A 16,121-nucleotide genomic window follows, 5' to 3' on the forward strand; every position below is an offset into this window, starting at 1 on the left:
GAGGAAGGAGGGAGGGAGAGTTTAGTGTTTGATCTACCGATGTCAATCATCTCAGTCACGTGTCAGGAGAACATCGCAGACGGCAACCATCCAAGTCATGACTGGGTTTCAGATGCATCTTCCAGAATAGTAAGAGTGCTGCCGCTGGTGATGCTGATGTTGCTGTTGTTGTTGGCTAGTAAGTAGTGACAAAATAGTAATAGATGATGCGGGGAAAGCGGCCTCGGTCGCGGCGGAAATATATTCCTGAACCAACAATCGACAACAAACACCCTGGCTGGGTCACGAGGTCTACTGCCCCCTCAGGCAACTTGCAGGACACACTATCACTTTCATGATGGACCTATACGATATCTGATCCTATGTTGGCCTATTCCTGGCTATGATGGCTATTTTCCACGGTCGGATGTGAATCCATACCGACGACGATGAACCGGGCAAGGTGTTCCTACTCCGAGGAACGGTGCCAAGTACGGGGTTAGGCTGCATTCCACCATTCCACTGACAGTCAACCGCTGCAGGTCTCCCGCGGGTCAACACTGTCGCAGGTGTTTCATGATTTCGTCGAGTGTGACCGACGGCCGACTGCCCCCATGCCAATACGAAAGCCAAGGCTCTTGAGCCACTCCCAGCTGGGGTCCGCCAATGCGCAGCAATCTCGGTGCCCCTCCCGGCGATCTCCGTCCTGCAATTCTTCTTTTCACCGCGAACTACAAATAGATCTATCGATCTATCTCTATCGAAGGGACTACCGACGACGAACGGGTTTGCACGGGAGATAATGCTTGGGTATGGCCGGAGGACGGGCTCGACCAGTGACTAAGTAGTTGGCATCGGCCAGTGCATCCGGATCGACTCGCCTAGTCTGATGACAAGCAAACCCGTTAGGCCAGTCAGTCGTGCCATGGCTACTTGCCGCAGCACGCACCGGACCCTGCAGGAGGATTTGGGGCGACACAGGAAGGCAGGCAGGCAGGCCCAGGGGGCCACTACTACACAGCACCTTGGATAGACCCTGAGTTTGAGTAGTTTGAGTAGTTTGAGTTGAGGGGAGACAGACCCCTGTCCCCTTGACCCCTCAATCCTCTCTCAGGCTTACAGGCTACAGGGCAAAAGGGGGAACATTTTTTGCACCTCGTGTTGGGAAACCATGTGGCAAGTCACTCCAGGCTGACAGCAGGCAGAAATTTGCAGCGACCCGAGTGGAGGATAACCCCACTAGATACTCTATGATTGGTGGCCATGGGATGGACTCTCGCCCAGAAAGGGAATGAGGTCAGGTGCTCGCTGACTGTCAGATTGCCCCATTGGGATTAGTGTGACTCGGAAGACCCTGACTGGGATTTTTGCCCGAGTGCTGAGGGGGAGGAGGAGGAGGAGTAATCCAGGATGGATTGGAGTTTCATTGTCAGTGAAGGAAGAGACTTGGCTGAAGAATAGGGATAGAGAGGAGAAACGGGATTGAATGAATTAGCCGGAACTGCCGTTGACTGTTGTACTACCATAACTGAGCACACTTCCCTTTACTCAAACAAGATATAGCCACGATGGATGTTTTGCCCCTGTCTCAAAATTTCCCCCGATTTCCAGACCCTGCAGCCTTGGCTTTCTTCCTGGTTGGTGGTCTTCTTCCCCTCTTCCATTCTAAAATTACCGCGGAGGAAGGCACACAACCAATCATACCTTCAGGGCCCATCGCTTTCAGGGTCCAGTTTGCGTCTTTGCAGTCCTTTCAGTACAATCTTGCGAGACAAATTAGTTTCTTAGTACTACCAGTGACTAACACTTAGTCCTCTTGGGTTGTTCTTTTAGATCGTTTAGTGTAAAACTTCTTCTGCGGCTCCATCCGAACTTAGCCCTTTTTCTTTTTTCTTTTTGGATTTCTTTTTGGGTGTTGGGCTGTTCGATCCTCTCTCATCATGATGAGTGGCTGATACTGGGAGGGACTAGGACTAGTACTGAGTACTACTGGAGTACTTTATCCACTGCTTCTCCTCCCTTTTCCCCTCATCATCATCATCATCATCATCACCGTTCTTATTGTCATCATCTTCCTCTTCTCTTTTCCTTTCCCTCTTCCTTCCCGGCCTTTCCTTCCGGTCTGCCTCCAGCCCATGGGGTGATTGTATTGGTTTCTTTTGTCTTCTTTTCCCTTGGGGTGCCATGTGATTTGACTCTTTCTCATTCTTCTTGTCCTCCTCCTCATTCATCATGAAGCTCGTCAATCCGGCTCGTTGCTGCCTGGCAGCTGCTGTACGCCTGCGTGCCTCCCCCATGGAGTTCTTCGATCATTTCTGGGACTTCACTCGTCGCTATTTCTTTGCGCTCACCCTGATGGCCCTGTTCGGTGCTAAACTTCTTCATCTCTACGCCCACATTCACTCCTTACCTCCATCCAAATTCCTTCTGTGGGGAGTCACCTTCTTTACCCAGGATGTGGTGCTCGTGCTGTTGGTGCGCATTCTCACCCAGAAACTTCCGTGGCGGTCGGTCGCCGCTCTCTCCGCCTTGATCGTCGTCCCGTTCAGGTAGATCTCTCTCTCTCTCTCTTTCTGACACTTCCTCCCCTCTTCTTCCGCTGTTGGTTGGAACGCCACATCACTAATCTTGCGGTCATAGTCTGATCATGTCCGGAATGACCGCTGCCAATGCCTCCTTTTACGTGTTCACCGGCGCCGAAATCCACTGGCGACAGGCCACCACGTTCCACCACGATGCCGCCGCCATACGCACCCTGTTGACCGGGTTGACGGGCTTCTTGATCGTCGAGGGCATCATGCTCACGGTCGCCTGGTTCGTAGCGGCCCCATTGCATCGGGCGGTGGGTGGCATCCTCCGCATCCTGGCACAACCCTTCAAATGCTGCGCGAGCTGCGTGCGAACGTGGATCCCCAAGACCGCCTCGATGCGGGACCCGGAGCGATACGACCATCTCTCTGAAGACGACTATTTGGACGACAAGAGCGACGACGGGTCGTCCATCCACCTGCTGGAGCCCTACGGCGCCGTTGCACCGCCTCGCCAGGTCGGACACTCGCTGGCACGCCGTTTGGCTGTCTGGATCCCCTTCGTCGGCCTGTTCCTGCTGCGCGTGGTTCGCCCGTGGGATCCCGCATACATGTTCCTCTCCGAGGCGTTGCCCGTCGCTCCCTTCCTCGGACATTACCGAGTCTCCCCGGTTCGTGCGGAAGGACTCCCGGGTGACTATGGCTGGTTAGAGGGTCAGACGGCGTTGGAGCGACCTCCCCAGTGGGCCTGGTTGCCCAAGCAGCCCCTGCCTGGCTTCGGGGACTGGAACCAAACCGAAAAGAACCACCCCCCACTTCGACACTACGACCCCAACCGGGACCCTCTGCACATTTCCAACCTCGACAGCCCGCTTCTCGACCCCTTACACGCAGCCCTCTCCAGCGGTAATGTCAACATCAAACACGTCATTCTGCTTAAGCTCGAAAGCACGCGGGGCGACGTCTTCCCCTTGAAGAACGGCACCTTCATGTGGGATCGGATCGCCGAAACCTACCCCGACAAGAAAATTCCCAAGGACGTGCAAAAGCGCATCGCCAACCTGACTCGAACAGCCGAGTGGCTGACCGGCTCTGACGCCGGCTACAAGCACGACATGGTCAAGGACTATGGACGTCGGTCGTACGGCGGCATCAGCGCCAGCAACGCCTTTACCACGGGCACCTACACCCTGAAGAGTCTGGTCGGAACCCTGTGCGGGGTGACGCCCCTGGTGGCCGACTTCAACCGCGAGTATGAGCATCACATCTACCAGCCTTGCATGCCGCATCTCCTGAATGCCTTGAACCAAATGCCCGATGTGCGCGAGAACAGCACCTTCCCCACCTCTAAGGACTACCGCGCCTGGCCGTGGCACTCCGTCTGGATGCAGTCCGTCACCGACACCTACGACAACCAGGACAAACTGACCCCGAAGCTGGGCTACTTCGACGTCGTCACCAAGGAGACCATGGAGAACCCCAAGGCGAAGCACTATCCCGTCAAGGAGAAGGAGGTCAACTACTACGGCTATCCGGATAAGGTCCTGGGCGACTACGTCCGAGATGCCATCGACGTGGCGGAGCGCAACCACACTCGCCTGTTCCTGACCCATCTGACCGGTACTACGCATCACCACTGGGGCATGCCGAACGACACCTACGAATCCATCGTTGGGTCGACCAGCTCGGGATCTAACAACGATCTCAACCGCTACCTCAACACCATCGGCTATATTGACGAGTGGCTGGAGGAGATCATCGGGATCCTGAACGAAAAGAAGATCATCAACGAGACCTTAATCGTGATGGCTGGTGATCAGTAGGTCTCCGATCTGTCCACTATGTTTACAAAATGCTAACCAACCCAGTGGTCTTTCCCTCCCCAACGACGGCGGCGTCACTCCCTACGACAACCCCCACGTCGGCAGCTTCCACGTTCCGCTGCTCTTCGCGCACCCGCACCTCCCCCAGATCGAGGTCTCCACCCCGGTTATTTCGCAACAAATCGTCCCCACCATTCTCGACCTCCTTATTCAGTCTCACTCCCTCGGCCCCGACAGCAGCCACGCCGCGCAGGACCTCCTCTCCATGTACGAGGGCCAGTCGATGATCCGCCCGCAGATCCCCGAAAAGGACGGCCGGCAGAACTGGCAGTTTACCGTGATGAACACGGGCGGCTCATGGCTGGCCGTGCGCTCCGCCGCCCACCCGTCCTACCGGCTGGTGATCCCGCTCGTCGACGACGTCGAATGGCGGTTCACCGACCTTTCGCAGGACCCGATCGAGCTACATCCCGTCAAAAACTTCAACTTGGTCGACCTGGCCAAGACGCTCGAGGCGGAGTACAATCCCGACGTAGTCGACTGGGTGCGGGATGCCGCCCATGTGGCTGAGTGGTGGGTCACGGAGAACTGGATGCGGTACCGTTATAGACGGCAGGGGAGGAAGGAGTAGAAGAATTCCAAGATGGGGATTCTTGGATGTTGCATTCGTTGCATTGCAGCAGCCCAAAAAATTGGGTTTCGTTCGATGACGACGGACCCTTGTACAGATGATTTCACTCTTCCTTGTAAATATTGGTTCACATACTTTTGCTAGCATGATGATTTATGTGTTTTCTTCTTGGACCATGGTCGATCTAATTTAGCATGTGGATGTTTCTCTGAATGGAATTACTCATGACAGTCACTTAAGCTTGGGGTTGCTTCTTCGAGATGCTGACTTGTAAGACTCCTGCGGTGCATCTACTCCCTCCTTCCTCTTCGTCTTTGCAATCAGATTACAGAGACAAAGGGTAAGCAGCGTTCTCCATGCTGCTCGCATTCCCACCGAGAAATATTTTGTCCTCATCAATATCTGAGCCACGAGCAAGGATGGATTTATCAGCACACCAAATCCAGGCATCCTCAGCATAATTTGCCGAGTTGCCGAGAGATTATCATCAACTCCGAAGGAGCAGTGCATAGCATATCCTTGATACTGGCTCGAACAAGGATGTTCCACCATCTTCAAGTTCATCCAGCTCAGGGTGGTCGTGGTGACCGTCTAGGTCATCAGCCCCAAAGGGTCGTCTTGCCTCTGTTCTGCGAGTTATATAGAAATCGCGGAAAATGACCTTTCGAGTACAGACAAGGACGGACTCAATCCATATCCACATATCCACTTCTTTCAGGGTGTTCGTGATGACTAGCTATGGAGAATTGCCTCTCTACTGGAGTGTCCGTCTTACGATTTACCTCAGACGTTGCGGAAAATTACCATTCGAGCACAGGTTGGTTTTGCCGGCTGAATATTGGATACGTCGAGTATGAAGCAGAGAATAGTACCTCTCGCGTGAGAACCAAGATAGATACCTCCAGCGGAGTGTTTATTTGAAGTGTGGGAGAGAGATATCTGACGCATGCCTCGATGATATAATCCACCAAGTACTCACCGAGGGCACTCCGACCCCGGCTTCAAGCCGCCGCAAGACTGCTGCAAGCAAATCCTCCACCTTAACCAACGCAACAGCGTCATGTGCGTGGCCTGGTCTTGGTCGTGGAGTGACGATCTTCCCGCGACGGCCTCCTCGACTACATGTGATGACTCTGCCATGATGGACGCTTATTGCGTGTGTGGGACCTGCGCGCTATCTTCAAGCACTGCACATTCCTTTATAATGGGAAGCCAGGAGAGGTATTATTCTTCCTTTTCTTCCTCTATCCTCAGAGCTATCAGCGTGACACTATTATTTCTGTCGAGGGAATGCCTGGTGCTGCCAGCCAAGGATATGATGCGGGGATCGGTCTGTGAAGGATCATGTTCTATCTGGATGCGCGTCTTGAATTGGCCTTGGTTTTTCTGCATTGGCAGTGTTGGTTATGACGATGTGGATGGCTATGTTGTACGATGCTTGGGTTCTTTGATGTTTGCTTATCGTTTCAGAGTCTCTATTTGAGAAGTTGTTTTCTGGTCATCACATCGTCGAAGACTTAAAGCGAAGGACCACCGAAAACAAGCCATTACAGCCTTGACTCTCCCATACCAGGGGCGAGGGGCTATTTCGCGCAACAGCCGTGGGTGTTGTTTGCAATGCGAGTTCATGTTTTGATTCGATTCACAATCTCAGGGATTCGTCAATTGACCACGCAGGATTGATACTCCTCCGAGTCAGGTCTCTGGTGAAGAAATGTCGCCAACGAAGGGCGAAATGGAGATTACGGGGCAAAACCGTCGGAAATTGAAGGTATCACTGATAGATTCTGCGGGTCTGCAGGCATCTCGAATTTCATGCTTTGGTAGTGCTACTGATACCCCGCAAGAATATATAAGCTAAGCCTTATAGTTTATGAAAATAGGTATGCAATTAGCATACAAAATTACTAAGCATAATTAAAATATTTATTCAATAAATCCCGGCCCCGGAGACATGAAATAAGACAATGCCCCAGGCAGCAGTCAGTGAGTGGTCATCCCATTCACTAAATGGATAAATTATCACACCCCAAAAAAATCATCAAGTATTCACTTTCCCTGCCCAACTGAGTCGACGCAAGGGTATAAAGTCCCACCTCCGTCCCGTCCAGGAAGAGAACCAATTTACCTCCCTCACCTTCGAAGCACGCGATAAATCCCCCAACGCGACCACAATGAACGAAGAGATCAACCACAAAATCGACCCCGAAGGCGAGATACTCATCATCTTACCAGGCGACATCAAATTCCAAGTATCGAAGAAAAGCCTGGGGCTCGCGTCGCCGGTCTTCAAGGAAATGCTCGATGCGGCGCCGGCGGACAACGGGCGTATCAAGCTGGATCTGGAGTGGAAAGAGAAGCCGTTCCTAATTCTGATGCAGGCAATGCACTGCCAAATGCTCAAGATACCGGCAAAGACCTCCTTCCAGATGATACTCGATGTAGCCAAGCTGGCAGACCGTTACAGGTGTGCGCCACTCCTGAAGCTCCATGCAAACCAGTGGATTCTACACTCGAGATGCAAGCTTCCTACTAGTGATTGCCAGTAGCTGATGGCGTGGCTCTTCGTATCCTGGGTGTGGGATGACAAGGAGAAGTTCGAAGCGTGCGCACGTGTCGCCATCGAAGAGAGCGTGGACAGTGTGAAGCCTTACGGCTTGCCTTTGTCTGAGGAGATCATTGGTTGGTGATCCCTATTCAACTTCAACTTTGCCGTTGACCGCGATACTGATATCTACCGTAGAGAATCTGAACACACGCCGGAAGAACGCCATCGAAGGAATTATGAATAAGCTTTGGAGGAAGGAAGATCAGTTTCTGAGCGCGCGCGAGGAGGGCCAGTGGGGAGATAATGCCACCTTGCTGGGATGGCTGAGGAAGAATGTCCATACCAACATCACAAACTATGACTGGGCGCCGGGTCATCCCTACAGAGGCTTGTCATATCGGAAGCTGCTCAACGATATAGCTTCGTTCAAAAACCCGAGACCAGAGTTGACTTCGCAGGTTCAATACAACTTTCTGGATATGCTGCAGGTAAACCAAAATGCTAGAGGGTTGAAGCTGAAGGGCTCCACTCATGGGAGTTATCGCCCCGAGCAAGTCTGAGAGGAACATTTTGTGGAGCCAGTTGATTGTTTTGTCTGTGTCTCAGCCGATCTGATATCGCATTCGCCATAATTATCGCCGTGGCAGGGTATCATCGAGGGTATGAGGAAAGGTCCAACAAATCAAGCCGTGTCAAAGGTTTGTGATGATTGTACTCGATTTCTACTGGGTGGTCTCGAGCTTGGGCATGCAATGAAAGTTCCCCCAGCTTCGACTTGATTCCTGAGGGAAAGGTATTAATGAGGCTTGAGGTTATTACCTTCGCTTTCCGCATCCCGCGCTATGATCACTTCAAAGCAGACAACTGAGAGAAATACGGAGATAAACTCAAATCTGCAGCGGGCACCAAGCCACCGGCTGAAAAATGGCGATGATTTGCTGCTAGGTATCACTTTCCTTGCTGATTTGAGCATATACTTGGCTTGGTCATGCACAGATTGTCTGATTCTAATTTTCTTTGTATCTTTCCTTGTGTATTTTGCCTATTTACAGTTCAAGATTGTATTTGTGAGTCTCGGAAGGCAGCGACAGTGAATGGAAGAGTATTGCCGCAGAGGTGTAATCTCATGCTTTATAGGAAAGATGAACCTTGGATGGTAATCTTTGGGGAGCCTTCTATAATTGAGAACAGATACAGATGTCTTTGCGTGTTCTATGTTCTGCCTGAGGCAGACATATCAACCACACATTCAAGCAGGACTGTTCTTTCTACACACTCTGTCTGTCATAACTCACTCATATACACATCCTGAATTTCTTGTACACCCCACTTCACACAGCTCAGCATCACTGACGTCTTACCATGCCTGACACACGAAACTACATCTTCGATCCGAGTGGAAGAGTGACCTTCATCCTGACTACAGCGTCATTCATTCCCCAAGACTTCCCCGATCCAACAAATGTCGACGAGCTTGTTCCCATCGATCTTTCGCCAGCCCACTTGTACATGCGCTCCAAGCCCAATCTATACGCAGACCTGACAAGAAGCGTCCTCAGCAGAGAAACAACAACCCCTCACAGACAGCTTCATCGGCTCCTCTACGACCCATGATATCAAGTCGTCCCTCGAAGAGAGTGAACTTGGAAATCACCACAACCGTTGCAGAACAGGTGTCCGACGAAGCAACCACTACAGAACCCCAAACCACCACCGAGGATCAGATTCAAGCATCTGATACAAAGCTCAAGTTCTGGTCGCCTGTGTTCGAGAAAATGTTCACCGGCGCGTGGAAAGAAAGCGACGAGCTGCAAAGAAATGGGACAGTCACGCTCGAGATCCAGGACTGGAACCTCTGGCCTTTTCTCATCCTGATGCAGCTCATGCACTTCGAAAGACACCCTGCGAAGCTCGACATCGACACGTTGACGGAAGTGGCTCTCCTGGCCGACTACTACCAGTGTCGGAAGGAGCTTCGGAAATACCTGAGCCTGTTGCTGAACGAGACAAGCGAGGATATCCCGCCGTCGCACGCGCACGCTACGTATATGAACTGTCTCTGGGTGTCGTGGTATCCGAGGAGCTGGGGCGAGTTCGGCAGCTACGCTCAGCTGACAATCTACTACGCTGATGGTCCGATCTGCGCCAACGGATTGCCCATTCGTCGTCACGTGCTAGGTTGGTCTCCAGCTCTAATACACTCCATCCGAAGACCAACAATGTCACAGAGAAGCTCGATACCGCTCGGACTGGTGCCCTCACTGAGATCATACGCCGGCTTCAAGAAAGTTACCTCGACGTACAGCAGGCGCGACGGCGCAACGTGCGCTACTGCGGCAGATGCGATACGATGCTGGCTCGAGCCTTGGGAGTGGATCTGTTGGACGACAACCCGGTTGAGTGGCCTGTGGCTCCTTTCCTCGGCCTCAGTATCTTTCAGCTCATGCAGACGACGAGGGAAGAAGAGAACCGTCCGGTGCTGGTGGGGCATAGGGGCTGTGTCTTCCAGTTTGTAAGTCCTACGGAGGATCGTTCAATCTCCACACTTTTGTACCGGCTTGGGATCGAGCGAGTTACTTTGATGGGGTGCTTGGACGAGATGTCTGGAGATCAAAGATAGATTAAAGAGAAAATCAAAATAAGTTAGATACAGTCGTTGAATACATAGTATCTCCTTTTATTGGTGCAGTTGGCTATCGACGCCAGCCCCCCTTTCTTTGGTCTCGATATGATAGTATTTGCTTCCGTTGGATTTCTTTTTTGTCTTTCTATATTGCTCTCATGACTGACATGAGATTGAAATCCAGCAGTCGTGGAGCTGGTGCTTGACAGTTCAGCTGCAGTGGGTAGATGTGAAAATGGCAGCTGAGGCTGCATGGGCCCTGCAGCTGCAGTTCTGTGCTCAATCTCAGTATTGCCTCATTGTGGTGTCATGGCTAGCTCAAGGAAATTGGCTTTCTGATACTGCAAGCGTGGCCGATCAAGACTCGATCTAGAATCTGGCAAGCGTTGCTGTTTTAGGATATCCTGGGGACGATCACGGGAGGACAGTCCGGAGTCCGTAGTTACATGCAAAACTGAGAGTGAATGAAACAAAACAAAAAAAAAAGTACCGGAATGAGCTCGAAAACAAACCCACTCCACACCGCCTTTGAGAGAATCCCAAAAGTCCCAAAATTCCTCATAGACGCGCTTCCTTCTGCAAGCGCTTCAATTCGCGGCGCAGGATCTTCCCCGACGGATTCCGAGGAATAGCGTCCACGAAGCGCACCCCTCCCCTGAGCTGCTTATAACTCACGACTCTCTCTCTCACCCAGGCCTCAATGCGGCTGCCCACCTCCGCCGAGGCGTCCACGCCCTCCTTGACCACGACGTACGCCCGCGGCAACTCCGTCCCCGCGGTGCCACTGGCGACGCCGACGACGCCCACATCCGCCACCACCTCGTCGAACCCGAGAATAATCCCCTCCAGCTCGGCAGGCGCCACCTGGAACCCATTATACTTGATCAGCTCCTTGACGCGGTCGGTGATGAACAGGTTCCCCCGCGCGTCGACGTAGCCCACATCGCCGGTCTTGTAGTACCCCGTCGTCTGGGCGAACGACTCGGCATTCGCCTTGGCATTGTTCAAATACCCCGTAAACACATTCGGGCCCCTCACCCACAGCTCCCCGGGTAACTCGCGTGTGCCCGGGGAATGCGAGTCGGATTCCTCGCCTGGCACAGCCGCGAAGGTGGCGGTCATATTAGGCATGAGACGGCCTACAGAGCCAGGGTGAGTGAGGGCTTCATCGAAGGTCTGTTTTGATGGCCTGTGTCAGCACGGTGCTTCGCTCGCGTCGGTGTCGGCCGTAAGTAACCGGGCAACGGGGAACGGGGAAGGGGGCGGAATCCAGGATGAAAAGGGGAAATGAATGTGATGGATGCGTTGCATGCAGCATGCAAGCCCCTGTCTAGCGCTATGCAGCCTCGGCGAGACGTGTCACTGTCACACAGCCGCCGGGAGGGGGAGCGCAGAGGCGAAACGCACCTGCAAATGTGTGCACGGCGCACACTCGCTCATGCCGTACGCTTGACGCACGGGAACACCCAGTTTCTTTCTTAGGGCGTGGATCAACTCCACGGCTAGCGGAGCGGCGGCGGAAAGCGTCATGCGTAGTGATGAGAGGTCGTATTGCGTGACGCGTGGATTGGTGACCAGCTCCAGCACCACGGGCGGCACGACGTAGGCGTAGGTGATGCGGTGGCGCTGGATCGTCGTGCAGAAGGGGTCGAAGGCGTAGCGCGGAAGGACCGCGATGCTCATGCCGATGAAGACCGTTAGGTTGAGGAGATAGGTGATTCCTATGGATCGATTAGATACCCTTTGCTAGGTATTGGGGGGCAAGTTAGGGCTACCGTAGATGTGGAAGAAAGGCAGCACGGCAATCGCCCGGTCGGCCGTCGTCAGGTTGCCCCCGTCAATCGCCACGTTTTGCGCCAGGTTCGCGACCAGATTGCGGTGCGAGAGCATCACTCCTTTCGGCAATCCGGTCGTGCCGGAAGAATAAACCAGAAAGGCGAGGTTTTCGGGGGATGCGATCGGGGGCTGGTGAGGCTGGTCGCGGGCGGCGGAGAGCGTCTGGTCCACCACCAGCGAGCGCACCAGCGCATCCAGCACCAACACGCGATCGCGCGACAGGCCTGCGCGGTCGACGGCCTCAAACACCACTGGCGCTTGGGCCTGCGTGGTCACTACGGCTTTGACCCGCGCATCGGTCAGGGGATGTCGCAGCTCGTCTGCACGGTAGTGCGGGTTCACCGGACACACCACGCCGCCGGCGGCCAGTGTGCCATAAATCACCTCAGGTAAGGCAATGGAGTTGGGTGCAACGACCATCAGCACGTCTCCGGGTTGCCAGCCCCATTGCTGCTGAATGGCTTCGGTGAAGGCCAGGGATCGCTGGCGGAGTTGGCGGAAGCTGAGGCTGTGGTCGCTCAGAGGGTCCAGGAAGAGCGCTGTCGCGATTAGCACAGTGCGGTGGGATAGAGGTCTTTACTCACTTTTGTCTGATGCGTAGGGACGATCGACCCTCTCGAACAGTAATGTCCAGAGGTCGAGGTTGGGTATCTCAATGGAAGGGAAAGGCGACGCCATCATGACACTGTCTATGGGGGGAGAAAGAGGGACGACAACAACTCCGACTGCACAACAACAAACAAGAAACAGAACAGAAAAGAAAAAAGTCAGTCAAGACGGAATAACCCATCAGGCTAGAGTAACACCCGCAGAGAATGAGACTAGTTAAAGGCCACGGATATCGTCATTCTGCAGTAACTCCACCAGTTCTTGAATCTCTGCGCATACCTTGAAATCTGCCGTGATGGAACTTGGCTTGCCCTAACAAAAGAAACTCCACTCGGATATCTGGGATGCGATCGACTCTCACACCCACCGATGAGCTTCACTGCCGTGCCTGAACCCAGTAGTCTCCACTGATCGTCCTGGAATAACTTCCGCCATGTGGTTCCCGATCTGCACTCACTCGATTCGGTTGTTCCGATCGGGTCAATTGGTCCATCATGCTGGGTCGGCACGGCACGGGAGGCACAGACAGGGTTCCAGTGCAGGACAGCTGAACGAACTGAGCTGAACTTGCGTTCACGAAACATCCGGATCGTGTGCTGATCACCCTCTCTGACTCTGACTCTGACCCCCGGATAGTGACGGCTATTTGGATAATACCTCCAGCAAGTTCCTCCACTGATCGGCCCCTGCATTGGCGTGTGAAACTGACGCAGTCATCGTGGCGGGCTCAAATGCGTCCATCCGGACAAATCAGCGCCTGCAGCGAGGCTTATCGCCCAGATTACAATACGAGCAAACAAAAAAAAAAGAAAAAAAAAAAGAGAGAGATCAACAGGGGATGCTACTGCTACTGCTACTGCTGCTGCTACTGCTGCAGACCAGCTCAGAATCAATGCCGTCAGTGGATCGAATCAATGACCAGGAAGTCTGCATGCAGCCAGCTGCAGGTGTCAGCGCCCTATAAATCCCCGGGGCTGCTCATGCTGTGCTTCCTGTCTGACAGTGCTGTTTCTGTGCCCTTCTGTCTCACCCACTCTCCATTTTTCTTTTTGCTCTCTGATTCCCATCATGCCTCATCTCCCTGAACCTCCCACACATCTGGCCACAGCTCACCGCACCTGGTCGCGGTTACAGGAGCTGCGTGCCAACCCGGCTGTTGATTTGGATGGAAACAGCCTGGACATTGCCTCTGTTGTCGCAGTTGCCTAGTACGTTGGATTGAGCCCTTCAATCCCACTTTGATGCTCTTACTGACCTGTGTCCCCAGCCATGGCTGTCTTCCCAAGCTCTCCTCCGACCCCTCCGTGATTGGCGCCATCACCGACAGTGTACGGGTATTGATGGACCACCTCGACCATGGATACTGTGTTTATGGTACCTTTGATCGTCCCTGATTCTCCTCCGCCTGCTAACTTTAGTCTAGGGGTCAACACTGGCTTTGGCGGCAGTGCCGACTCGCGTACAGATCAGGCCTCAGCCCTGCAAGCTGCTCTACTGCAGCTCACCCAAGCCGGTGTGTTGACTGCAGCTGACAAGACCACCGGAGATGCACGGGGGGTGGCCTCCGCTGCCGGGCCTACAGCCATGCCTAGTCCGTGGGTGCGAGCCTCCATTGTGGTGCGTGCCAACAGCAACGCCCGCGGCCACTCCGCCGTGACGCTCAACGTGCTCGAGGGGCTTCTGGACCTCCTGCGCCATCGCATCACCCCTGTCATCCCCCTGCGTGGCTCCGTCTCCGCCTCCGGTGACCTGATGCCTCTCTCCTACATTGCCGGTGCCGTCGAGGGATCGCCCGACATCTACGTGCAGGTCGCCAACGCCGACCCCTCCATTCCCCCCCAGGTCATGTCTGCCCACGACGCTCTCGCCGCGGCCGGCATCCCTCGCCGCGTCATGGGCCCCAAGGAGGGTCTGGGTCTGGTCAACGGTACCGCCTGCTCGGCAGCCCTCGCCAGTCTGGCCCTCCACGAGTCGCACCAACTCGCCATCACCACCCAAGCCCTCGGTGCCATGGGCGTGGAAGCCATGATGGGCACCGCCGAGTCGTTCCACCCCTTCATCTCCGCCACCCGCCCGCACCCCGGCCAGATCGAGTGCGCGCGCAACGTGCTCGCCCTCCTCCAGGGCTCCCGTCTGGCCGTCGGCGTTCACCGCGAGAAAGACCGCAAACGCTCCGGTCTGATCCAAGATCGCTACGCTTGGCGCAGTGTGCCCCAATGGGTCGGCCCGCAGCTGGAGGATCTCCTCCTCGCCGACCGGCAACTTACCACCGAGCTCAACTCGTCCTGCGACAACCCGCTCGTCGACACGGAGAACTCAGAGATCTACTGCGGCGCCAACTTCCAAGCAGCAGCCGTGACCTCCGCTATGGAAAAGACCCGCCTCTCCCTCCAAATGCTCGGCAAGATCCTCTTTGCGCAGGCCACGGAACTCGTGGACCCGAACTACAACAACGGGCTCCCCACCAACCTAGTCGCAGACGACCCGTCCTGCTCCTTTACGATGAAGGGCGTGGACATCAGCATGGCCGCGTACATGTCCGAGCTGGCGTATCTGGCGCACCCGGTCAGCGCGCACGTGCAGACAGCGGAGATGCGCAACCAGGCCGTCAACTCGCTGGCGTTCATCAGTGCACGGTACACGATGCAGGCGGTGGAGCTGGTCAGCTTGATGTCAGCAGCGTACTTGTACATCGCCTGTCAGGCGCTGGACCTTCGGGCACTGCACCTGCGGTTCCTAGAGACGATGCGCCCGCGCGTCGAGGCGCTGACGCGCACCTCGTTCGCGAGTCTCCCCGCCGACGTGCTGGAGGCGCTCATCGAGAAGCTCCTGGCCACGCTGACTACGACCTGGGGCACGACCACCCGCGTCTCGCTGCCGGACCGCTTCGCTCAGACCGTGCAGGCCGCCATCCCTGTCATTGTCGACCACACTGCGTCTGTTGGCGCTGCTGGCGCCGCCGTCACTCTCGGCGACATCACCGCCTGGAAGACGCAGGCCATCGCCATGCTGGGCGATGCGTACTCCATCACCGCTGAGACCTTCAAGCAGCGTCCGCACACTCCTGAGCTGCTCGGCGCTGGCGCCAAGGTGCTCTACACCCTGGTGCGCGAGCAGCTGGGCGTGCCCTTCCACCAGGGCTTCGTCGAGCACCCGACCCCGGGTGCCACGGAGCTGGATGGCCGCGAGAAGAAGACAGTTGGCTCGTGGGTCAGTGTCATCTACGAGGCTGTGCGGCGGGGGGAGCTCGTCAGCGGGTTGTTCGAGAAGGTTATGTCTTAGCTGCTGTAGGAGAGGTTTAGATTTTCTTCGTGTACTTGCTCGAGATTGATTTGGTTTTTCCTGGGCTGGGACTGGACTGGATTGGAGTTTGTGTTGTATAGATCTTACATGTGATAATACTAGACTATTTCTCTTGTTCATTGCTGAGGATACAGACGAGCTTGGTTCGTTCTGGTAAGTACTTCAACGCATCATCTTGCATGAGTGAGTAGACTGCGCCGCTATCCTTGACCAGTCTACCGCGGAAATGAACACGTAAACC

General features: G+C 54.6%; 5 protein-coding genes across 5 annotated transcripts; 4 read left to right on the forward strand and 1 right to left on the reverse strand.

The window, feature by feature from the left end:
- Positions 1–2,019: 2,019 nt before the first annotated feature.
- BO97DRAFT_364098 (sulfatase domain protein) lies at positions 2,020–5,194 on the forward strand. The gene is made up of 3 exons (XM_025692531.1): positions 2,020–2,528; positions 2,620–4,326; positions 4,376–5,194. Exons 1-3 carry the CDS (start codon positions 2,212–2,214, stop codon positions 4,959–4,961), a joined length of 2,610 nt encoding a protein of 869 aa, XP_025553932.1. The 5' UTR covers positions 2,020–2,211; the 3' UTR covers positions 4,962–5,194.
- A 1,749-nt stretch (positions 5,195–6,943) lies between these two features.
- Positions 6,944–8,069, forward strand: BO97DRAFT_464108 (uncharacterized protein; the record flags this gene model as incomplete). Its single annotated transcript, XM_025699482.1, has 3 exons — positions 6,944–7,402; positions 7,511–7,643; positions 7,705–8,069. The coding sequence occupies exons 1-3, from the start codon at positions 7,136–7,138 to the stop codon at positions 8,067–8,069; spliced, it is 765 nt and encodes a 254-aa protein (XP_025553933.1). The 5' UTR covers positions 6,944–7,135.
- Positions 8,070–8,871: 802 nt separating this feature from the next.
- BO97DRAFT_464110 (uncharacterized protein) lies at positions 8,872–10,129 on the forward strand (the record flags this gene model as incomplete). Its single annotated transcript, XM_025699483.1, has 3 exons — positions 8,872–9,014; positions 9,047–9,687; positions 9,738–10,129. 3 exons carry the CDS (start codon positions 8,872–8,874, stop codon positions 10,127–10,129), a joined length of 1,176 nt encoding a protein of 391 aa, XP_025553934.1.
- Positions 10,130–10,207: 78 nt separating this feature from the next.
- Positions 10,208–12,646, reverse strand: BO97DRAFT_468760 (acetyl-CoA synthetase-like protein; the record flags this gene model as incomplete). The annotated part of the gene is made up of 4 exons (XM_025699774.1): positions 10,208–11,308; positions 11,540–11,853; positions 11,908–12,507; positions 12,553–12,646. 4 exons carry the CDS (start codon positions 12,644–12,646, stop codon positions 10,691–10,693), a joined length of 1,626 nt encoding a protein of 541 aa, XP_025553935.1. The 3' UTR covers positions 10,208–10,690.
- Positions 12,647–13,612: 966 nt separating this feature from the next.
- BO97DRAFT_476219 (aromatic amino acid ammonia-lyase) lies at positions 13,613–15,859 on the forward strand (the record flags this gene model as incomplete). Its single annotated transcript, XM_025700463.1, has 3 exons — positions 13,613–13,785; positions 13,845–13,951; positions 14,001–15,859. The coding sequence occupies exons 1-3, from the start codon at positions 13,646–13,648 to the stop codon at positions 15,857–15,859; spliced, it is 2,106 nt and encodes a 701-aa protein (XP_025553936.1). The 5' UTR covers positions 13,613–13,645.
- Between the last annotated feature and the right edge of the window lie 262 nt (positions 15,860–16,121).

The sequence above is a fragment of the Aspergillus homomorphus genome (genome assembly GCF_003184865.1).
Source record: "Aspergillus homomorphus CBS 101889 unplaced genomic scaffold BO97scaffold_7, whole genome shotgun sequence".
NCBI lineage: Eukaryota > Fungi > Ascomycota > Eurotiomycetes > Eurotiales > Aspergillaceae > Aspergillus > Aspergillus homomorphus.